Below are 25825 nucleotides of genomic sequence, written 5' to 3' on the forward strand. Positions count from 1 at the left end.
AAATGTGAAGTATTTTCACAGAACCAAGAAAAGCATTTTCCCAGTTGGCCTGGTGTTTTCCATATTAAACTGAAATGGCCACACATGACAGCAATAAAGAAACTATAACTAAAAAGCATAGTTCTGAAAGCAAGACTGTGGCATTTTTGTTTTACAAACTTGTTATATTATTACACATTATTACACACAGACCTTTTTACACTTTTTGCCTATTCAATTCAAGTGATAAACCGGGGCAGTTTTATCTGAATATTACTTTAAATGTTTGAAAAAGATGTATTTTTGATATGCCTGAGCATTCCTGGGGCTTCTAGCCCCCCCACCAAAAAAAAACAAAAAAAAACTGACAATGTAAGCACAATGTTCCAGTGAAGATCCTCTTTTCATAAGCAACATATTCTGTAACTCTAGGATTCTACCTAAAATCAAGACACCAGAAAATCTGGCATTAAATAGTCCTCCACATTGCAAAAAAACTGTAATCCTCAACAAGACACTGCCTGAAAACTAACAGTCCCATAGTGTTACTACAGAACGGTATAATACAACCTTTGTTCAGTGTCTTGCTGTATATAAAGAAAACAAAGCCCTTCTGGTTGAAAATAGCAGGTATGGCACATTTTACAAAACAAAATGGGTCATAATCTATTTCATGCCTCTTTACTAATATTTTAGAGTGACAAATGGAGTGACAAAGACAATCTCAAAGGACAATATATGCTACTCTCAGAGAATTTAGATCTAAGCTTCATAGAGTGACATGGTGTGCAACAAGGCTCAGTTCTTAGGCATGTCTTGTTTGTTATCCACTCTTTCTGACCCTCAGGTTGTACATTTATATTCAGAAAGAACAAAAAAGAGTTCTGCTTCCATAACTGGCCTAAAAAATGTTCTTGAGGATAAATGAGCATACATGAAATCTAATTTTCTGCCATTCAGTAGTAATATAGCCGAAATGTAGCTTCCTGGAACTCTATAACAGGTATAAAGGTTAAACAATAATGGGGCAGTGTTTACAGCCAGGCAATCCGTCTCTCTGTCATATTAAGTTTCTGCTCTCCAGTATCTAAGATATGACATATGCATATATTTAAAGTTGCTGGGCTACTAAGATGTTGATATTGGTGTTAAAACAAGAGCACATCACCCTTCTATCATCACTTCTACCCTTGATCCATCATCGGTGGCTCTTTCTTGGTCAGCAATCCAATTTATAGTTTTTTCCATTGACTTAATAGTCGTCATGGTAAAGCTCCGCTGTACCTCGAGCACCTCGTACATCCTTACGTGCCACCTGTGGGCTTCAAGCCAGCAGTGCCTCCTGGGTTCAGGTGCTCAGGACTAAATGAAACTCAGTGGGGGGAGTCAGACCCTTGAGTGAATGCCTAGCGTCTCTGGAACAAGCTGCCTGACTTGAGATCAAACGCTCTTCTTCTATAAATCTGGTTTTAAGTCACATTGGCGTAAACAGGCATTTGAGTTTAGTGTTTTTGGTTCATATGATGAAATTGCACTGGCCTCATTTAAGCATTTGGGTGAAACATGTTCTGTTCATACACTTATCAAGGAAAACTTTCTGGTGTTTTAGGATTCCCTTTTTCTGCCCTCTCAGTGGGTGTAGGCGACAACTGTATTGTGAAGCTCGAACTTTAGTAAGTATCGATGACACCCAAGCTTGCTGGCAGGGTTAGCGTGTGGTACGGAAGGCCGAAACACACACTGCTTGCAAATACGAATGTAACAATTGTGACATGGTGGCTGTCGGAGTGGGTGAGGGCTCTTGGGAATTGGAGTGTTGCCTAGATACGGCCATACGTTGGCACGGCATTACACATGCGCTCGCACATCCATGTGCAAGTGTGTATACATCCACAAATAAGTAGTATGTGTGTTTGCACAAGTGTTTCACTGTATTTCACCCTTCACGGCTTCCCAGACTAGAAAGTCAGATGTGGAGATTGAGAGATTGGATTGGTGTTGGGGTTCTAAATTATTCACTTACACACCACATACAATGTGTGCCGTGAAAATGTCCAAACACTGATCGTATCTGCAGTCTCCGGTGGCAGGCAGAGTGTCATGACGGGTGAAAGAGTGCACGGAGCGAGAGGAATATACACACCCCACCCCCCGTGCGAGCAGGTGTACCATGGCATCTGTGTGAATGTGACACAGACCGTCTCCATTCAACAGCTTCTCCTGTACACACCCTCCAGTTTTGTATCCACTTACACCATCCATTCTGTCCCTTTTTTGTCTTTCACTCATATATTTTTTTTTCTCTTCCTTCCTCAACTTCACAGGTCACCTTCCGTCCTCCTTTCTGCTGTTTCTCTATACTCCTGTTTTCTCGCTTTATTAGAAGATGCAGGGCAGCCTCTGTCTCTCTCTCGCTCCCTGTCTCACACGCTCTCCCTGTCTCACTCTTCCTCTGATTTCTTACTCTCTCACCCCTAACTGGTGGCTAGGTGGCATGTTTGGTAGGCCTTCCTGTCATCACCCTCACATAGGCACCTGGCCGTATAAAGCATCACGCAAATACCTGCAGGAGCCAATGTCTTCACATCAAAGAACAATTCTAAGCAAGCTAAACTAGTTTTCTACAGCAGTACTTAATCTTAACATCACGTTTAAATCTACCGCGAGAGCGCCTGCTGAGCTCCTGGAAAAGGTCGGACGTCTGATGACGGTTCGGTTTCTCGTCTGAAGAAAGAAAGCGGGGGGAATGATGGGAAAGAATTTTCCTCACTCACACTAGGAACGAGGAAAATCATAGAGAATTCACTTAATCTACTGGGCACATGTGTATGCCATCCCCCAGTGCCCAGCTGGAACATATATAAATTAAATGTCTTCTTAAGCCATGCACCAAGACTAGCACACTCAGCAGCTTCCATTTTCAACACGTTTCTAAAAGGTCATCATCAGCTTGAAAACCAACACACAATGACACACAGTTCATCTGTGTGTGTGCTTGTGTGTGTGCGTGTACACACACAAATTCAGAACAAAAGTAAGAAAACCAGTAAGCTGAATGGATGGATAATAGATGACAGAGGCCAGGAAAGGGAGGGAAGCCATGAGGAAAAACACAAAGATGGAGAGATGGTATTAGGACTAGGAACAGACAGATAAGAGGACAGTTGAGCAATGAGGAACTGACAGACAGTTTAGCAGTAACAGACAAACTGTCAAAGTTAAACGGAACATAACCAAGGAGGACAAATGAGTATGAGGAGCTACGTAACTGAGGATGAGGCCCAACCTGAGCTTTCCACCGACTCCCTGGGTTTGGAGGACCAGCCTTTCCACCCTCTCTCATTACTGATCCACATTCTACCCATAATCCTCTTGCCAGGTGTGATACCCCTTTGTACTCCTCCCTGTGGCCAATGGGATTAGTGCACTGAGGCCCAAGACCCAAACAGATCCCTGCCCTGGGGGCTAATCTTAATTCTGAAAGCTCTAAAAAGACTGAAAACCCACAGAACTGTCATGGCACACATGGGAGGTTTTGACTCTCAAAGTCTTCAGTGGGGTTCTGGGAGGAAGAAAACGAGTGTAAAATGTCTACCTTGTTGTAGCTCAGTAGCAAAGCATAGTGGAAAGAGAGTAACAGAAAAAGAGAGTCTAACGTCTGGTCAGGCCTAAGGAGAGTGTGGTAGCAATTAGCTGAACCACAGTGTCAGAATAACGAAAGAATAACCTGAAGAAAAGTGTGTGCAATTTACCCGTTTACGCAGGTTGCATGTGAGGATGAGATTGCGGGAGAAGGAATTGGCGAATGCCGTGTAGAAATCCAGCACTTTCAGAAGAGCCTCTCGTCGAATAATGTGAAGATCACAGTAGGTTAGCGCTCTGACGTTAGCACAGGCATGGGCTAGTGTCGATTCCTTCCAGAACACATCACCAAACACATCTCCTTTCCCTAGGACAGCAATGCACAGAGAGAGAATAGCCAATAAATTACGCATTCATTTGACTGAGAGAGAAAGAGAGAGAGACTACAGTACATCGCACATCACAAAGGTAAAGTCAGGAAAAAAAGAATGAGACCATCACTTATTTATTGAATGCCTTTATTGTCATTGCCCAAAGTCCAGCAAAATTAGATAGTTGTCTGTGGCGATGCAGGAGAAGAAAGAAAGAAAATTAGATCAGAATACTGAAACCAATAAATAAAATATAATAAAACATAAAATATAATCAAATGTATAATACTGCACACCAGAGTAGCGTTTCTTGAGAATATTCCACATTACAGTATTACAAAGAGCAGTCAAGTATACAAACACAATGTTCAAGGTTGGGCAGAGTTCAGTACAATAGTGTCTCTGGGGTAAATACTGTGTAGGATGAGCGTTTAAGGAGGCTGATGGTTCGGCCAAGGCAGCTAGAGCTATAAATGTCCTCACGGGAGGGGCGTGGGTACCTGATCAATTTTGGGGTGGTGGAAATGACCCTCTCATGCACTCTCGGCAGCTTGCAAACCACATGGAGATGCAGTGTGCTTGGCACACTCTCGATGGAACAGCAGTAGAAGTACAGAAGCAGTTTTTCAGCTGGGCTGATCTTTCTAAAGATCGTCAGGAGACAGAGTCACTGAGGGTCTTCTTGACTGCTGCGATAGTACTGGTAGTTCAGGAGACATTCTCAGCTATGTGTGGTGTCAATTATAATTATTACCACAGTAAAGTTATTACAGAATTATCATACTTGACTTGTGTTTGATAAGTGGTTTGACCTTCAAAGGCACAAACCACTTTTCGAAAAGAGGACACTCTCATCTCAGAGGAATTGGCTGCCATGGAAATGCTCCAACAGGAAATGGCTACATTTGTAGGAAAGCCTTTCCAGGTGAGCCAGAGCATTGGGGATCTCAGGATGGCTCTAGCATTGTTAATGTCATTGTTATTTCTGCAACCTCATACAACACTAATGGGACCCTCACATATATCCAGTGGGAATGCACTTATTTGATACGGGGTGGAAAAATGAGAAAATGAATGCGTCTCCAAGGGAATTAACAGCCAAATCAAATATTCTCATTTTTCACCATAGCAACTGTGTGTTACAAAGCAAGACACATGAATCAAAGACTTGGCGTTTTTTCATATCAGAACAATGATGATGTCACAGTTCCTCCTTCTGGTGTCACCGAGTGCCATGTGCTTTTATTTCTGTTTTCTTTTGATCTCGTTAGTGTTGTTTGCCAAGTCGGTCTGTTTGATTCTGATTCCTGTCACCACCCTCATCTTGTGCAATGAGATTTCCGTCCAAGTCTTGTTTCTGTTCATTATCTACTGTGTATTTAAACTCCATGTTTTTGTGTCCTTCTTGTCTGTTATTATAACTGCTCCTTGTGGTTCGTATGCCAATGATCTGTTCTGTTGTGTGTTCAGTGTTTTGCTTGTTTCATTTTGTTTTTTCTTTGGTCATTTCAGTTTAACATTGTCTGGTTTTGCTTTGTAGCCTTCTGGCTCTTCAACCTCTGACTGCATAAACACTATTGATCTTGGACTTGCTCATTAATTGTCATTAACAGATAACCAGTCACAAACCATGTAAGAAGGAGTGGATGATGGTGAGATAAGCAGAGCAGGAGAGAGAACAGTTTAAAAACCTTCACTCTGCTAAACATTTAATGTAGTGAACATAAAGATACAATCTTCCTCCCTCTGCTCTTACATGCATCTGGTAGCCATGAATCTACACCTGGCTAGTGGGCCTAAGCAACCCTCCTGTCTCTACCTCCGCTTGGTTAATATATGCACAGCGCAAGGGCATAGGTGACATCTGCGCTGATCTCCACTTCTCATTTAGTTTTCCACAAGTGAAATTGGGAGAAGGAAAATGTCCTTTGTTAATTTGCCTTTTGGATGAACCTAAAACATTGCTGGGGGTCGGAAATTCATGATCATCACTGGGTGTGTGATATCACGTGCTGTCATATGCTAAAAGGCTGGCAGCTCCATCTTGTTTGTTTGTTTTGACTGGATCTGAACATTCATCAAATCATGTATTCTAATTCCTTCTTAATGTTGGTTTTTAAAGGGATGGTTTGGCCGAAGTTACTATTGCACTGATCATGTTTATACAGTCAGCATGCTGGTTCTAGCATCTGCCAAAAAGCTATTATCCAGAGTACATCACACACAGTGGTTTCAGGGCCTTGGTTGAACAGAAACAATTGATTAGTGATCTTGTGGATAAATACAGCTTGAGCATCTGAGGGGTCAAAGGAGAAAGATGAGAATTCACAACCAGGCAAACCTATCAGAATTCAGTAATTATATATGCAGACTGTCATCTCAGAACCCCCCACTTATCAGATGGGATACAACAGCAGAGGAACATGCTTGACGCCGTCAATGAAGAATAAGAAAAATTGCATCCCTAGTGGGAACCCAAACATCAAAAGTGGACTGCTGAACTGTGTGAAAAAAATGTTCTGGTTGTACAAATCCAAGTTAATTTTATAGCATGCTGATAGATGCTGTTATTGTTTATGTCAATAGTCCAGGTCAGCGGCAGCAGAGTGATGGGGCTGAGAGTGATTTTTTGGCACATATTAGGGCCTGTGATACCCACTGAAGAAAGTCTGAGTGACAAGACATATATGAACATCAGTGCTGGCAAACTTTATCCTTTCACGGCTACAGTTTAACCAAGCTCCACCATTTACAGCATGATAAAGCACCATGACACAAAGCACAAATTGCTACCAAATGGCTTCAGTAATAAAACAGCCAGATGTTGCTATTGCTTTAATGCTTTAACAGGCAAGTCCCTACATCTTAAGCTTATAGAGCATCTCTGGGCCGAGGAGGAAAGGGATGTTCTCGGCAGGACTACGTAGCCGTCTAATTTGCAGCAACTGTGCAGTGCAAAAATACACAGCAGAGCCAAATGCTGTGACATTACTGGGGCAGCTGTCCTGGAGAGCAGCACATAAACTGGTATGACTCAGAGTAAGCACATGTTTAGCTCTCAGTTTAAAGTGGAAAACAAAAAAAGTGGCATTAATGAAATGGTAAAGATATTGTAGTTCAACTAAACACAAACCATCCTGTTCTTTTACCAAATATGTAAATTTTGTAATGATGTACAAACATAAATTAACCTTAGTAATGTCGTTTGAGGCAAGAGTGTGCAGACTGTATTTACGGTAATGGTTATTGGTAAATATAAACTTCTCTTACGTGTTAGCGATACTAAAAAAAACAAACCAAAAAAGCAAAAAGAAGCAAAACTTAGAAGAGTGTCCAAGGACAACAGACACTTACTGGGGCCGACTGCAAATCAGGATAAATGAGAATAGTTTTGCAATTCGCTAGTTGTGTAAGTCACATCAAATTGACCATCAGCCATTTCTCTGAGCTACACAGATTTATTTATTTCCAGAAAATACCACAGGCTTTTTACTCATGTCTTCAGTTGTTTGATTCTGGATCTTCAAGAACATTCTGGAACTTTTGTCCCCGCTGAAGCCTTTTTGAACCTGATTTATAAAGACCATATAGCTATCAATATACACTCCTGTCACAGCACAGCCCACTCCTCCTAGACTCCTCGCCATGTCCACGTGATGTTTTGTTAGTGTGTGTGTGTGTGTGTGTGTGTGTGTGTGTGTGTGTGTGTGTGTTCATAGCCACACCACTCCCTAGTTAGTTGGTTACATGTTTCACCTGTTCTTTGTTAGATTCACGTTAACATGTGTATTTAAGTTCTTGTGTGTTAGTCATTCCCTGTCGCTGTTTAACCCAGTGTGTGCTGCCATGTTAAGCTTCTTTATTGTGTTTAGAGTGCGTTATTCGCTTGTCACGTTTTGTCTCATTGTAAACCTGAGTTGTGCTTCATGTTTACTTTCATTTTTGTTTACGTGTTAAAATGTTTTGGTTTGAATGATGGCTCGCCTCTGCATCCTAGCTCATCTCCCATCTTACAACTCCTCTTACTACTCTTGTTTATTTGTAAAGACCATACAAGTATAAATCTACACTCCTCTTACTACTCTTGTTTATTTATAAAGACCATACAAGTATAAATCTACACTCCTCTTACTCCTCGTTTATTTATAAAGACCATATATGTATAAATCTACACTCCTCTTACTCCTCGTTTATTTATAAAGACCATATATGTATAAATCTACACTCCTCTTACTCCTCGTTTATTTATAAAGACCATATATGTATAAATCTACACTCCTCTTACTCCTCGTTTATTTATAAAGACCATATATGTATAAATCTACACTCCTCTTACTCCTCGTTTATTTATAAAGACCATATATGTATAAATCTACACTCCTCTTACTCCTCGTTTATTTATAAAGACCATATATGTATAAATCTACACTCCTCTTACTCCTCGTTTATTTATAAAGACCATATATGTATAAATCTACACTCCTCTTACTACTCTTGTTTATTTGATTTTGTCCTTCTTGATGAAAGACAGAAAACGATCCTAAAACCATAATCACAAATTCCAAGTATACAAGCGATAAAGAGCTGGAGCTGGCTGTTGATTAAACTACATGTCACACTACAGACAGAGATGCTAAAGGTGCTCTTCTTAATGTGGGCACACCTCTATTCAAATCCATTATGTGCGAACTGAAACAGAGCTTAGCAGAACTCTGCTCCATCTCACTGTATTCCACCTCATTAATAACTTGTTCCAATTAACAAATTTGTCATTAAATTGCTGAGCATGCAAGACCAATTAAATTCATATTAGCTGCTACAGTGAGCACACAAGACACTTTTTCAAATGAACTATAATATTAATCAAGCATTGCACCCCTCATTTGCTAATGACATTGCGCATTAGGGGTGGATTCACTAGAAGAACCCACTCATTCCCCTTGGTGACTTCAACCTTCCATCAGACAAGCTACATTCCTCCTGCATCCCTCTGCTGTTGACATCGTTTGACCTCATCCTCAATTCACAGAGCGGGCAATGTTCTGGATCTGATTTTCACCCGGACCACCACAACATCGGACATCCAAGTCACCCCCCTCCACTCTCAGACCATCGCTTTCTTCCTTCTCTCTCTCCTTCCCTACTCTTTCCATCCATACTTCCCCAACACGTGCCTCCTCCTTGCAATCTGCACTCCACCACTACCCCTTCACTTACTTCTAGTATTTTGTCTCCCCTTCCTCACCCTGACTCTCATTCTTCTCTCTCTGGATACAATTGCAAATACTTTCTACACTCTCCTCATCACTGAATCTTCTGTGCCCTCTCCACTCTAGATTTGCTAAGTCCTCACCACCTGCCCCCTGGCTAACAGACAGTCCGCTGCCACAGGAGAGAACTAAAGACTGCAGAGAGGTGGTGGAGGAAAACTCACCTACAAATCAGACCTCAGCTCATACTAGTCTCTTCTTTTTCCAAGTTCTCACTGGAAGTAACATCTGCAAACTCATCCTACTTCAGAGGAAAATTTAAATAATCAGCATCAGATCCACGTAAGCTCTTCAGTATTCTTACTCCTGAGGATTTGATCACCATCTTTGAGGACAAGGTTGCAGCAAGCAATCTGCCAGTCCTTTTCCTGTCTTCCCACTCTTTCAACCAGTGTTCATTCCCCTACATCCAACTCTCTGGCTTCTTTCCTCCTCTGTCCTCAGACAAAATTCATTAACTCCTGACTTCCAGCAATCTGACTACATGTCTGCTGGATCCCATTCCTTCCACTATGTTCCAGATTATCTCAAGAGATCTGCTTCCTTTCATCTCTGTCATCATCAACAAGTCCTTATCCTCTGTACATGTACCAACTGCGTTCAGAACCACCAGGGTGGTACCAATCCTCAAGAAGGCTACGCTCGACAGCTCCAACATAACCAATTACAGAGCAGTATCACTTCTCTCTTTCCTCTCAAAAACCTTTGAACAAGCAGTTTACAATCAATTATGTTTTTCCTGACACAGAACCAGCTGCATGATCCCAATCAGTCTGGCTACAAACTGGCACATTCAACAGAAACAACCCTCATAGCAGTGACAGAGAAACTTCATGCTGCTAAAGCTGCCAAACTGTCATCTGTCTTGATTCTTCTGGACCTTTCAGCAGACTTTGACGCAGTAAACCAAAACATTCTCCTCTCTGTTCTCTCCAGCCTTGGTGTGATTGGCTCTGCATGGTTTCAGTCCTATCTGGAGGGATGGTCCTATCAGGTAACATGGAGAGGATCCACATCCAATCCATGTAGACTCTCCACCGGTGTCCCCCAGGGCTCAGTATTAGGTCCTCTTCTCTTTTCTTTGTATACTCCTTCTCTTGGTGATGTAATATAATCTCATGGCTTTTTATACCACTGCTTTGCTGATGAAACCCAATTTTTTCTTTTTTTTCCCCACCCTCCAACACACAGGTCTCCAGACGTATCTCAACATGCTCGACTGACATTCCATCATGGATGACAGACCACCACTTGAAGCTCAACCCCAGTGAAACCGAGCTTGTGTACATCCCAGGAACTACCTGCCCTTACCATGATCTCACAGAGAACTCCCTGGTGTCACCATCTGAAGCTGCCCATAGCCTGGGCATAATTTTGGACAACCAGTTGTAATTCTCAACTCATGTTTCAAATCTAACTCGGTCTTGTAGAATTCTCCTTTGTAACATTCGGCCCGTTCTCTCACAAGAAGCTGCCCTGGTACTTGTGCAGTCTCTTGTAATCACAAAACCAGACTACTGCAACTAGCTACTTGCTGGTCTTCCAATAAGAGCCATCAGACCTCTATAACTTGTCCAGAAGCCAACTTGTACTTGGCTTCCAGTAGCTGCCCACATCAGATTTAAAACCTTGATGCTAAATTCCGTAAATGTAGAAGTAAATTACTGCAAAGTGCCTTGTGTCTGATATATTAACAGGCATTTTTCTGTGGAAAGTAGATGCTGACTTAACAATACTCTGGGGGTTAAAGATTTTTTTTTAAGTAACTAAAATTAATTAAGACCAGACTAATTGGAAACAGGAAACACTCAAACCACTCATATAGTTCTCGATTTAGCCATAAGAAGTAAGCCTACCTGGGCTATGCTATGAAGATGTCCTATGAAGTGTATTGTTATTGACAAGCTTGTATTACAGAATCAGCTTGAGTATTGTACGAGAGCCTACTGTGGGCTATTTCCAATATTGGAAGTAAGGATCAGCTCTGGAGAAGTGTGACCTTCCTCTCCCATCTCAGAAAGCATCTGTTAACACAGCCATTTTGGACCTTGTGTCCTGTGCAAACAAGGGTCCTTATGGATTCAAGTGAACTTTCATAGCAACTGTTGCAGGATTTGACAAAACTCCCCAAATAACCTTAAACTAAATGCAAAGGGGTAAAAGCAAAGACATTTTGAACTATTCATCTAGTGTATACTCCATTCTAAATCAGTAACCTACATAAAGTCTAATAAGAGGATTATTACCACAGTGGAGCTTTTGAGCCTCCCAGTGAGAATGGGGAATGGCTCAAATGAGTGTTAAATCCATGTGAACAACATACCAGAACAGAGCACTCAAACTCTACCTGAATGGAAGCAACCCATTAGCAGAAAAGGTTTGTTACGCTACATCAGGCTAAACCTGACTGATATTATCAGCTGAATGGCACTAGCAAAAGACTGTGGAATAATAATGGAGATTCTTAACACTCCATAGTCTGTAGTAAAACTTAGCCATAAGTTAACCACCATAACAGTTAGCTGCTCAGTCCAAAAACAGCACCCCAGTCTCTCAACTACGGGTCTCCACAGGTCCGTCAGCAACGGCTGTAGCCAATCACCAGCAACGGCTGTAGCCAATTATCAGGAACAACTGTACCCAATTGTCAGTAATGACTGTAGCCAATTATCAGTAACGGCTCTGGCCAAATCATCAGCAACAATTGTAGCCAATCATCAGTAACGACTGTAGTCAATCAGCAGTAACAGTTATAGTCAATTGTCAAAAGATGAAAAGCTGCCCTGAAGTAAGCAGTAGAGGCTCCATTTTGGCTGGGCTGTAATGAGAGGGAGACAGGGCCTTGGGAGGCCTGTGACAAACATTCAGGGATTTTTTTCTTCATTCCAAGCACCTGCTGCGAGGTTCCCAATGGAGTTGCTCTGCTGCTCTCTGTCACACTCCACAGGGGAGGCCACCCCACCTGCCTCGCCTGGCTCCCGGGCACTGCCGAGGCCCCGAGCCTACTGCGAGAAGTGATTAACGCTCGTTGGGACTCCATTGTCATGACAACCCGCAGTATAGATTATGGTGAAGGCTCCGAACTGGGAGGGAAGGGGGTCTTTAGCAGAGGGAGAGTAATCAAATGAATGCTAAAAAAAATGGCAGGAGCCATTAAACCAGAAAAATCAGAACTTTCAGCCTGAGCATCGTCTTTGCCAGTCTCTTTTTTGGTCAGAGTGCGCTCTCTCTCTCCCGGCCCCTGACTCACCTAGTATGGCAATGACCTCATCGTCCTGGATGACCTCAAGTGAGCCGGACACCACGAAGCAGAGCGTGTCCACGCTCTCCCCAGCGTGGAAGATGAGGTCGCCAGGGGCACAGTGGATGGTCTGAAACTCCACTGCCAGGGAGCGCAGGCAGCCATCACTGGCCAGCCGGAAGGCCGGGTGCTCGTTGAATACCTTCCGGTTCAGATGCACGCAGATGTCTGCCCTCATGTCTTTCGGGCAGATGGATAGCACCTGTGCACAGGAGGACAAAATGCCAGCCTGTATGAATCCTACGAAAACTAATTAGAGCGAAATGACTTGTCTTGCAAGCTGAATGGCAGGAGACACATGGTCTGTAAGAGGTCTGGAACTTTGCCTATTAGTTTACCATCACTGAGACAAGGCACGTTTATTTACATTGCACCATATTTACACTGAAGTCACTCAAAGTGCTTTATAAATGAGAAATCGCAAAGATGACATTAAATTAAGCTCATAAGGATGTAAAGACTTAATTAAAACATTATTACAACAATAGATTTGAAGAGAATAAATGAAATATTAAATAAAATGAAATAAACCATTGAATTAAGATAATAAAGTGCCATTGAATTAAGATGATAAAGTACATGATAAAAGTGCAGTAGAGCCGCAGGAACAGTGAATGTAGAACTGAGAACATTAGTCATTCTTTTTTTAATCTGCTACGCGTTACAGGTACAGCCAGACAAAACCACCCAATTTCAGAACATTCGCATGTCCTCCAAACTACAAGCAGCACATTTTGTGGTGATGACTGCCAAGCTCCATAAACAAGGCTCTCCCTTCAGAATACACTGCAAGAAGCTATTCCCTGCTGAACACAACACTTAATTAACACATTGCATCAGTGAGGCACTCACTGCTCCTGTAATCCAAAATATTTTTACAGAGAAAAGCAATCACCATAAAAGCCTGGGAAAGCAGCTGACATTTCACTTGTGGGTAGTCTTTTCATGGCTTTTATCTCATGGCATGTCCAAGGAGAATGAAGGAAATTTTGCAGATGTGGTACAGAGTGTTCAATATGGGGAGAAACCTGCTTTGGATACACATGCAAAGACCAGAATGAAATACAGTAAGTAAATAAAAAGTAAATAAATCATTAAATAAAGTTCAGCACAAAACCTAAAGCACATCCTGCTTTTAAATCAGTGACTTTTGGCATTTTACCTGGGGATCATAACTCACAAACCAACTTTGTGATTACTTTTTTCTCAGCAAGCACTTTCCTTTGTGTTCATTGTGATGCTGGCTTGTGAGCTGTGAGTGTCTCTGTTGTGAAATGTCCTGGTAAACCATTTCATTCCAACACACCAAAGGTCTATGTTGACATAAATCATATTTTCAACAATTGAAGCTCAAGCTGTATTATCACACGTCTGACTCCCAGTGCTAAACCTGAAGCTGGGAGAGTACCCGGGCCTCTCTGTGCCAGTCCTGGTCTCACCTTCTCGGTATCAATGCCCTTGGTCATAGACCAGGTGGACACGATGTAGTCCATCACTCTCTCGCTCAGGCCCTTTGGCACCTGGTAGAGCTTCAGGAAGTCCCTGACGTTGTTCAACATTTCGTGGTAGCGGTTGGTGTTGGCGTACATCTGCTGGAAGATGGTGGTGACGTTACCAAAGATGGTTGCGTAGAGGAGAGCTGGAGAAGATGAAGAGATGGACCGTTAATCCCCAGAGGGAAATTCAGGATGATACACAAGAGACAAGAGTATAGGACAGATGTGGGCCATGAGAGTCACAGAGACAAGGAGAGACAACAGTCCTTAAAAATAGATAGAAAGTGGAAACTACAAGGAACAAAGCAGACATGAGGCAGTAAGTTTTGGTCTTTGGTATTTAAACCAGTAAGTCTGGGTCTTTGGTATTTAAAAAAGTACAGTTGGGTATTTGGTATTTAAACCAGTAAGGTTGGGTACTGGATATTTAAACCAGTAAAGTTGGGTCTTTGGTATTTAAATCAAACAGTGGATGACCCCTCACCAAAATCCAAATATGGTACAATCAAGCTTCTGCCAAAAAACACCAGAGACACTTAGCGTTACATGTTAAGGTCAAGTCTTTAAGAGGGGTCAAATGTTGAAGTAAAGTCTTTAAAAAGGGAAAAGTGGTCAAATGTGCCTTGCAGAGAACATCTTAATTAATCTGATCTGAAGGAACATGTGACTATGTAAACTTCCTCTCCGCTGCCTTCTCAAATGCGTTACTACAGTACCACGCAGTCTTCTCCATAGCAACCCCACCCAAAATAGTTCTAGAAACTGTGCAGTGCCACTTGTGACAACCAATAACAGGAGGACGAAGAGGTGGAAAATGGAGGGGTGGGGTCAGAACGCAAGACGGGGAAAGAAAGGAGCGGAAAGAAATAGCAAGAGTGATTTAGATCACAGCCTGCCATCAGACTGAGTCAGCAGTAATGCACCATTTGGAGAGAGACAGAGAGCGAGAGATGGAGAGTGTGGGTGGGGGGGGAGGGATAGAGGGAAACAGAGTGAGACAGTGTGAAAAAGACAACGAACCATAAAAAAAATGACCTCGCTAACTAGCTAAGGGCCAGTCAGCTACGCAAGGAAAGGTCCTCTGTCGCTCCCTTACTCTCGGAGTGAAGGGAAGTGAAGTTAAGCATCGGATTCCATTTTTACGGCTAGAAGCTGTTAGTAGTTTAGGATACTTTCAGTGGTTTAGGGAAAGTCTTCTTTTCTAATGAACTGAAAAGCTGAGAATTGTTATAAGAATCGTTAGATCTGGATGTTATTCAAGTTAGCCTACAATATCTACTTAAAATGAAATCAGTTTGAAACATAAAATATTTTTTTATGTATCGTTTTATGAAGCATTCGGCAGGTTCCCGGTTTTTGATGCAGCTACGTCTATTAAAGGACAACAGCAACCTGTTCACATGTGAATAGTGAATTTAGTACATTCAAATGTCAATGTAGGCCAAATGGTAATTTTTTACCTATAGGCTATCCTGATGGATCTGACAGGTACAATGCTGACTAATAGAGAAGACAAAAAAGGCAGATAAGAAACCAGCTAGCTCTAAGCTTTATACTTTTCTAACTTTTATGCAAGCAGCAGGTCACTGTTATGTATGTTTTATGACTGCTGATGAATGACGTTTGAGGTCATTAATTGAGCCGAAGCAAATGAAATGTATCAGGTTTTTAACAGACACTCATTGGCTAAGCAGTTGGAATCGTCATTTTATCACTATGACAGGCTTCTACACATTCTAACCATAAGCAGCAGGCAGACTGTTCTTGGACATAATTAATGTGAGCAGCATCTGTGCTGTGCTGAGTTGATAATCGTGTCAGTGCAGACAAACGTGAGGCGGATGTGGGGGGAAACATTATGGCAGTGTTGCACAAACATTAACGTAAGGTTAGCGAGGAGGAGTCAACAGTGGGCTGAGGGCGCTGTGTGTGTGACAGCACCTGCAGCTGAAGGTGGAGGGGGTGGAGAGGCTATAATGAAGTCACCGTCTCACTCTCGGGGGGGGATATGTATAAACAGCATATAATGAGGTCTAAAAGGACCAAGCTAGCAGAGCCAGAGTGAGTGAAAAAGAGAGAGAGAGAGAGAGGGGGGGGGGGGATTGAGAGAGAGAATGAGGAAGAAGGGAACTGAGAGTGACTTATCTTGGCAAACACAATAAACAGCTTGCAAGGGGATGTCAGACGACGACACTGTAAATGGTGTTGCTTAACGGAGCTTCAAAACCGCGTCCAGCTGGGCCATCATCGAGCCCTCTGTGTCGTGATGGAGGAAATGCTACTGCAGCCGTCATCTACCTGCCGCCCCTTGCGTCAGTGTGTGCATGGAGAACCAGCGATGGCTCGCAGACAGGTGGAGGATTAGCCACGCGTGTGCAGATTTCCACTAATGATGCAGAAACTGCGGGCTGAGCCATTTTTACCTCATTGCACCTTATAGCTGCATCATCCATATGATGCAGTAAGTCCATCTCCACTGATCAGCAGAGATAACAGACACTTGACACAGAAAGAAGCAACGAGGAATCTCCATGTTACTGTCAGTTAGTGGTACTTTAGAGGATCATTATGACAGTCACATATCATGCAAGCACAAGTGTGCACAGGCACACACCCACAGACACGTACATCTGTTTCTATTCACTCAAACATCATTCAAATCCTACAGGTTAAACATATAGAAGAGCATCCACTGAGCCGCTTTTGGGCACAGGGCACAGGATCTGAGAGCATTGGTGGAGCCAACACATAGGCTACACACACACACACACACACACACACACACACACACACACACACACACACAGGCCACTCCTCGTCACATGCATATGCTCCATCATGGAATCCTGTCATTCTCTTCCATCAGGAGAACATATTCATGCTCTTATTCATGGAAAATACATTTTCCCTGCCAATATCATCACTCAGATTAATCTTCGCAGTGGTCTAACTAAATAGTCACAACATTTCTATTCTATTCTACATTGTCTCTTGCAATCGCTATTTTTGGAATACACGTAAAACGTAAATGCGATTCCCTGATTAATGTTTAACATGGACTTTTTTTCTCCCCCTGTTCTCCACTGCAAATTCTTGCCAAGTTCCAAATAACAGATGTAGGTAATTATACATGTTCTCGCGTTTAAAACAAAAACAAAAGGGATGCCCATCAATGGCTTTATTCGCAGGAGATCACAAGAGGGGAGCCTTCACAAGTAGCCATGTGTGCTGGTTGACCGGACTGGGCCAGGTTCCGATGGTTCCGCCACTTGCTGAAGCCCACCAGCCGTAGAAATCATATGCATAGAACTCTATGCAGTAATTCATGATGGATCAGTGGTAAACCACTGTGCTCTGATATGTACTAGTGCCAGACTGCACACAACACTGTGGTGGGGAACAGAGACATGAAACAATAGAAACTTGCTTCATGAAGTAAACACTCATCAGAGAGTAATAAACGTCTTCATAAAGGTAATGTAATAATTGTAACTAAGTCATCACATTAAACATTTCACTTGTAGGTCTAACTCCATCATTCTAAATCGAGACTAAACAATCTTTTATTAGGCAGTGGTCTTAACCAACTCTGGTACATTGTGATCTATTCATGATGTTTGCTCTCGGTAACAAAACGGAGCTTCTGATCTTGCGGAGGGATTGGAGGCCCGGGCTGTAAAATCACACCAAATCCTGCTGTTTACGCCATCGGATTATTGCACCGTTGCATTATGTCTTTTAACTGAGACTGTGCAGTAGCTCATGTCTGTTCACTGAATGAGAAAGAACAAATTCCTCCATTTCCAGATATAAACAGCTGTGATGCAGATACATTTCCACCTTCTTTGTTCTGCTTTTTCCCCCATTGTTCCTTCTTTCTCTCCTCCTCCTGCTGCTCCTCCCTCACCCTCTCTCCCTCCACCCACCACCTCTGATCTACTTGAGCGCCACGTCCAGTTGAGCTGACCAGGACGGTGTTCCCCTGAGTGCTTCACTGCTTGGAAAGCACAGCAGAAATGATCAGGACAGACACACGGCATCTCATGCGCTGACCCTGGCGTGGTGCCCCTCCTTACTGGCTCACACCTGTCTCGGCAGCAGTTACATGTCTACTTTGTCTAAAACTATAGTATAGTTGTCTAAAATCCTAAAATATCGAAAAAGAATTGTACACAGAGTGCAACATTCTCAACATATATCTTCTTAGTCCCATCACTTATTGCTTATGATAAAATGACTGCCAGGTCAGCCATACATACTAATTATGTTGACTTGCAATTGGACTGAAAGAAACTGAAAGAAGAGGCGAAACATGCACCTCTGGGAGAGCCGCGTACCTACACCTCATCGAACACCCCGACTCCCACGTGTCCTGAACTAACTCGTCATTGCCAAAACCAGGGGTCAGTTCACAGGTGGAGTACACACACCCAGAGCTGGGACATGTGCTGGACATGTGATCAGGGATCAGGCGCTTGCAGAGTCAACTTTTGCCATTCGTGCCGTTAGCACCTAGCTGATGCCACAGAGGTGAGGGGGCTCTTTAAACCTGTGGGTAAAGCGTAATACCTCTCACATGCTTGTATTCCAAAGAATGTATTCCAACCTTCCAACTTGGCGTAGTGTTGTATGAATTTTATGTTTTACTTTACTGTGTGTGTGTGTGTGTGTGTGTGCACTCAAACTAGCTTGCTCAGCAGACCAAGCTATATAAGCATATAATCAACTGATCGAATTAAACAGGCCATCGATCTCACTCTGTGTGTGTGTGTGTGTGTGTGTGTGTGTGTGTGTGTGTGTGTGTCTGAGGGGAGACAGAGAAATAGAGATTGGGATGAATGTCAAAAGAGGTCATCCTGATTGTCCTGCCTGGTGTCTGATCTCCTCTTTGTGCTCTGAAGGGGCTGAGATCGATCTGATCGCTGTATTTCAAAGCCCCTCAATCCTAACACCTCAGAGAACGATATCTCCCTCTGCTTGATATCAATAGAATAGAACAGAATTATAAGCTGATCAGGGTGTATGGTACAGCAGGCACATATACAGGAAAAGAGATGGACACTCACATCCCACCATCATCATGGCCACTGAGAAAATCTTCTCTCCATCAGTAGTGGGCGCGATGTTTCCAAATCCGATGGTTGTCAAGCTTGTCATGGTGAAATACAAGGACGTGATGTAGAGCGAGTGTTTGCTTGGGCCGCCTTCCCACTGGCCAGAACCGCTGGCGTTGTACCGGTATGGGGACCCAATGCTGGTGGCCAGCTGGTAGAGCCAGCTGTCCGTCTTGATGGTATTGGTGAGTTCGTCGATGACCTCGTAGTCTCCAATGCTGTACCAGATGCAGGCCAGCCAGTGGGCCACCAGACCGAACACGCACACCAGCAGCACCAGGACGGCGGCGCCGTACTCCAGGTAGTGGTCCAGTTTCCGGGCCACGCGGCCCAAACGCAGCAGACGCACAACCTTCAGGGAGCTGAACAGGCTGCTGATACCCTGGGAGAGAGCGAGAGAGGGCGCTCGTCACCGTGGTAACATCCGCTTAGCCGGTACTGCTACTGCTTTTAGACTGAGCAGTCAAAGTACTGCACGGTATTGGAGTAAAACTCATCCATTGCCAACTGTTTTTGGTTTGGTACTGGCGAGCAAAACTAGATTAATCTAAGAACATCTGCAGTACTAGCACTCTGTTTACATTTTCCACAATTGGCAAAGAATTGTCTCCAGAATGACATTATATATATATATATATATATATATATATATATATATATATATATATATATATATATATATATATATATATTGCTATGACACTACACATGCTCCCTGAGCCTTGAACCCATGACCTCAGGGTTACTGCCAGCTTGCATCCACTGCACCACCAGGGGAGCTAGTGGAGCCCCACACAAGCCTGCAGCTGCTCTGCCTCATCCAATCATCCAGCGGACACGCTTTACAGTGCACTCAGTGCCATCCAGGCTGTTTATTAAGTTGTTTTTTCACTTCTGATTACCACGGAGACCATAAACTGCATGAGTCATTATGATTTTACAATTTTATGCAATTCTATGAAATCTTTTGCCGCTTTATGGTTTGGCACATAAAAACATGAATGAAAGATTTGTTATTAATTTATCCCCGTTACGCTTTTTGTTGGTCATTATCAAAAGCCTAAAATAATAGGCTGAACTTTTTTTTTCAATTACGAACACACTCACTTAACAGTCACAATTATACAACAGAAGCCTCACACCCCACGATCTTACTGGGCAGATGCAGTACTGGCGCTGAAGAGAGGAACGGAAACAGATTCAGACCAACACTAACAAATAAATCAAAATATTACTCATAACAAAAAAAAAAGAAGAAAGAAAGAAAAATACTTTTGACTGAGCGGTACTTAAAAGATCAGTCTGTGTCAAATCCAGTGACGTAGCCAGTACTGAGAACAGCCTCGTCACAGTTCAGTGCTGGTGAAGGACTCCCTCACTGATTCACCAATAATGTGGCAATTAGACTGCAGCTTTCAGCTGTTCATATTTCAGCAATGCAAACCCAACGCAGTGGAATGGAGACCAAAGACAGGGCAGTGCTATATTTAACTGTGATATGGAGAAAAGTGGCATGGTAACATACAGACCCGATGTGTGCGAATGTGTCCCTCGTCTCCTTCGAATAATTGGGTACTCATGACTGTGGTAGAACATACCGAAGTTTACCTGACATGGACGGAAAAGTTCATGAGCTAAAAATAAAAGCGCAATTTCCTTTTTCATTTTCGAATTTAGCACGTGTCAGAGTTGAATGTATGAGAACTAAAGAAAACACTCACTTCTAGGTAGACAACAGCACCCCTCTTAACTTGGTCTGGATAAGAATGGCTGCTAAATATTGTATATGTAAGTTTAAGAGTTACTTATCATATTTAGATTATTCATGCTTCCTTTTAAAATAAGGATTTTGTTATGTGCGCTAAAGTATATATGTGTGTGTGTGTGTGTGTGTGTGTGTGCGCGCATACGCATGTGTTCATGTATCTCCCTGTTCTGCTTTTTAAGGCTCTGATCACAGACTTCCCACAGGAACAAATTATACACATTTACCCTCAACTCAAACAACCCTTCAGCTTCTGAATAACATGCGAAAAGTTGAGTTGAGCTCCTACAGACATTAAACCACATCGGGAACTTCAAAATCAAATGATGTCTGGAAAACAAACACTGCATAAAATTTTCCTGAGGAAATGCTTTTGCCCTTATGCCCGGGTTGCTGTGGGAGACAAGCCGCCACCATTAATGTCAACCTGCACACCTGCTCTGTGGCCTGCATGTCTGCTAGTGATGCTGACACTAAGGCCAGCAGGTCTGCTGGTGGTGCCTCCTGCTACCAGAGCTAAGGCAAACGTGACCTCTACGGCAGATGTTGGAAATGTTACAGCAGATAGGCAGGTGCACCATCCTCTACTGTTCCAGAAATGTCAAAGTCGTGGACAGAGAGGATGTTCTTCCCCAAAAACCAAATATCACGAGCACAAGGCACTATATAAATGCAACTAATAATAATAATAATAATAATAATAATGATATTTGGATTATTATTATGTTATTATTGTCACCTCAGGCTGGTCCAACCATAATATCATAGAGTGAAGGATACACTATAACACACTACAGGACACACCACATTACAGTACACAGCACAGGACACACCCGCTTCAACCATCAGCTCCGGTGATTGGTTGGGAGTGGACCAATTATCATGTAGCTCGCTCTGATTAGACACTGGCTTCTGTTTGGCTCTGAGCAGTTTGACAGAGCAGTTCCAGACTGCAAAGCTTTTGAGAAATGATTCCATAAATGGAGCAGTATTCAAAACAAGAGCCCTTTGATTGACTGGCATGAAAGCTGTGTGAAAAACCAGATTTCTGGGGACCGTTTTATAATTGCATAAAATTCAAATAGAGCTAAACTTCATAACATATAAACAAACTTGCTTGTTGTGTGCATGAGCTCACTTTTCCTTTCCTGGCATTTCATTTACATTTACATTTTACATTTACGGCTCTTATCCAGAGTGACTTACAAAAGTGCTTTGTCATTGACTCATAGAATATATCCTAGTACAGTACAGTAGGTTAGAATCCAACATACCAATGAACTAGAATACTATAGAATACAGGGATCAATGCTGATGCCTAGAAGTACAAAATACGTAAGGTCTATCTTAAACAATGATAAGTGCTATAAACAATAAGTGCTAGAGTTTGTTAAACAACATAATAAACAGTACCCTACAATAAGTACTAATTTAGTCAGTCAACATGGGAGCAGTGTCAGTTGTCCTTTAAATATTCTGCAAATAGGTGGGTCTTCAGTTTGTGTTTGAAGACTGCAAGGGACTCTGCTGTCCAGACAGCAAGTGAGAGTTCATTCCACCATCTGGGAGCAAGACGGAAAACGGTCTCGATTTTACTTCAGTCCTGCTACAGATTTATTTCTTTGTTTTACTTTCTCTTAGGTAGGAAGTGTCATCTGCAAAATGAAGCAACAAATAATCTGCAGATGTACTGATCTCTCCAGAAATGCACCGATCCTGAGGTTTTCTTTTGGCTGAGAACTGAGAGAGCAGCAATTAAGCCAGTCTGAGACAAACGGCAGTCTGACAACAGGAACGTACTTTTAATCTGCATGTTTCTGAGAAGATCATCTCACTACCAAATGTCACTTTATATCAGCATACTCATTATTAACTTTACCTACCAGTAACTCCCTATGACTATACTGACTCTTGCTTACTACGTTGAAGCTATTATAACTTACAAAGTTTTCATTGTTTGTGGAGTTTGGGCCTTAATTTCAGTTCAGTGATTTCAAGTTTTCAGCAAACAGACCTGTCCCTGCTACCCAGCAAAACACTGACCTCGTCCACGTTCTCAAAGGCATTGATGATGTCGTAGGGCAGACACGAAAGCAGGTCTATCACGAACCAGGTCTTCAGGTAGTTCATGCGGATGAGCTTGGGGTCAGAGATGACCTCGCCTCCTGGCCCCACGAAGGTGGTGTGGAAGTTGAGCACGATATCCACCAGGAAGATGACGTCCACCACACTGTCCACCACCAGCCAGGCCACGTTGTTCTGCTTGGTCTTGAAGGAGACGTTGTAGGGCACCATGATGGCCGTGTAGAAGGTGAGGATGAGGATGACCCAGTCCCACGTGGTCTTGAAGGTGCAGTAGTGCAGGATGATGTGTGGAGGGGTTTTAGGAGCCTCCTGCTTGTACTGCGGCAGGATGTCGGAGCTCAGCTGAAGGACCTGGCGGAGCAGGGAGGGAGAGGTAAACAGCTGACAGGAAATGGCAGGAAATGGCGCACTGACAGGAAGCGGCTTACTTACAGGAAATAGCATGCCGACATGAAATGGTGCGCTGACAGGAAATGGCATACTGACAGGAAGTAGTGCACTGGCAGGAAATGGTATGCTGACAGGAAATGGTGCACACTGACAGGAAATGGCATGCTGGAAGGATGATAAGAAGGGATGGCTCTAGGAGCAAATGAAAAGGAGCAGGAGAGGAAGCAAAGAGAAGTGGAAAAAAGAGAAATGCGACAGAGAGAGCAACATAACTTAAAAACACAAGGGAACTGAACAGATGGAGAGTGGGAGAAGCATGTGTTACAGAGACAGTTACTGAGGGAGCATTATACCATGACAACCCATCAGAGGAGTATCAGAACCTAATCACTATTAATAGGACATGAAACATTATAACAAGGGAATAAGCACTGAAAAAATTCAAGAGCATATGGGATTCTTCCTCCTGTCCCTCATTACAAAGACTGAGACTCCTCGCTGAATACCCATGTAGCCTACACAACAATAGCGAGCGCGCTTACACCACCTACACACTGCAGAAAATGAATGTTTTCACGTCATGTCTGTCAAGGGTTTCAGTTTTGACAAAGCCCCTCGGATAACGGGCGAAAAAGTCTACCAAGACTGCACAAGTCCAGCCAGCGTACCAGAAAAGAACATACGAAAGTCCCATATGCTCATTATAGCTATGAGAGAGAGAGAAAGAGGGAGAAACAGGGAGAAAGAAGATGAGAAACATGGAGAAAGAATGAGAAAAGAGGAGAAAGCAGGAGAAATGGAGAAGGAAGAGGAGAAACGGAGAAAGAATGAGAAAAAGGGAGAATGAGAAACAGGGAGAAAGTGGGAGAAACAGGGAGAAAGAAGGGGAGAGGGAGAAACGGAGAAAGAAGGGGAGAGAAAGGGAGAAACAGGGAGAAAGAAGGGGAGAAACAGGGAGAAAGAAGGGGAGAAACAGGGAGAAAGAAGGACAAAGAGGGAGAAACAGGGAGAAAGAAGATGAGAAACAGGGAGAAAGAATGACAAAAGGGGAGAAAGCAGGAGAAATGGAGAAAGAAGGGGAGAAACATGGAGAAAGAATGAGAAAAAGGGAGAATGAGAAAAAGGGAGAAAATGAGAAAACGGGAGAAAGAATGAGAAACAGGAAGAAAGCGGCAGAAACAGGGAGAAAGAATGAGAAACAGGGAGAATGCAGGAGAAACAGAGAAAGAAGGGGAGAAACAGGGAGAAAGAAGGAGAAAGAAGGGGAGAAAGAGAGAGAAACAGGGAGAAAGAAGGGGAGAGAGGGAAATAGGAAAAAAGAGAGAAAGAAAGGGGAAGTGTAAATTATTCATGATGATTGCTGCAGCTACAGCTCAGGAGTACCTCGGTGGTCTGGGGAGGGCGTGTGTGATTCAGTTACAACAACGTCCTTGGGTGTGTGTGAGCACGCTCTCACGCACGCATGCCTGTGGTTCTGTTACAAGTTTGTCCTTGCAACAGATGGACGTTCAGTGGTGTAAGACAATGCTATATGTATGTGCATCATCGTAAGTTGTCATAGAAAACATTTATTCTACATATTATATTATTTCTACAAATTTATTTATTCAATTTAATGGTGGAGTAATGACACATGAGGAAGGAATAGGACTCTTTACTCTTTATATACAGGACTCCTGTTGACAAAGCTGAAGACGTTTATGATCTGAAGTTGCATGTTCACTGCATGTATGTTTTGCCCAGTAAAATATGCAACTAGAAAAAAAAATTTCATAATGAAATTACAAAATTACTTTGTCTAAATACATTTTACATCAAAACAAATACAACTATAACATTCAGAGATCATATACCTAAGGAGAAAAGTAGCTTCAAATGTTTCTTGTCTTTGTATAAATGTGCAAACTACATGTGTCTGAAGTTAAACTACCATAAACTATTGGTATATACCAAGTAGTTACACAAGTATGTGTTGCTCCTGGAATTGATTCATTCCAAAAATACTTTATGCTCACGTCTGTTATATGGGAACTAACATGAGGAGGTTGCATGGGCTGATGATGTGTGCACACGCTCACCTCCGCGAGCCGAGAGTGCTTGTGTGAGCTGACGTCAGGTTTGTTCATGGGGGCCAGCTGTTGAATGGTGCTCTTGCTGTTGGTGAGGGCGCGCGTGAGCCTGGCAAACTTGGTCCAACCTGCACGAGGAGGAAACCGATAAAACCTCAAGCCGGCACGTATTGTCTACTGGGACTCAGGTTCAGATCCCAGTCGTGCTGTGCACCGCTGATCTGTGGCATAGGTCCTTGAACAGAGTGCTGAAATACAGCACTTAGCTGTCAATTTTGATTCTAGCTTCCAGAGTCTGAGGTCAGGCGAGATGCACTCTGCACCCCTCTTTAATTTCCTGGCTCAAGTGTTTCCGAGGCAAGATCAAAACTAGTGTGTCGACTGGGTCGCTCGTGGTTCTAGG

The 25825-nt window shown here is 42.9% G+C and overlaps 1 protein-coding gene across 2 annotated transcripts in view; it reads right to left on the reverse strand.

Moving 5' to 3' along the window:
* Positions 1 to 25825, reverse strand: part of kcnh5b (potassium voltage-gated channel, subfamily H (eag-related), member 5b) — a 36805-nt gene that overhangs the window by 5510 nt on the left and 5470 nt on the right. For both annotated transcript variants that reach the window (XR_004776700.1, XM_027007101.2), the window contains exons 5-10: positions 25432 to 25550; positions 22922 to 23314; positions 19066 to 19495; positions 13943 to 14142; positions 12453 to 12705; positions 3732 to 3928 (exon numbers count right to left, since the gene is read on the reverse strand). Coding sequence is in view for 1 of the 2 variants with exons in the window: in XM_027007101.2 (XP_026862902.2) it covers positions 3732 to 3928; positions 12453 to 12705; positions 13943 to 14142; positions 19066 to 19495; positions 22922 to 23314; positions 25432 to 25550 (1592 nt within the window). In the remaining variant the exon portion in view is untranslated. The remainder of the gene's footprint in view (positions 1 to 3731; positions 3929 to 12452; positions 12706 to 13942; positions 14143 to 19065; positions 19496 to 22921; positions 23315 to 25431; positions 25551 to 25825) is intronic.

The sequence above is a fragment of the Electrophorus electricus genome, chromosome 11 (assembly GCF_013358815.1).
Source record: "Electrophorus electricus isolate fEleEle1 chromosome 11, fEleEle1.pri, whole genome shotgun sequence".
NCBI lineage: Eukaryota > Metazoa > Chordata > Actinopteri > Gymnotiformes > Gymnotidae > Electrophorus > Electrophorus electricus.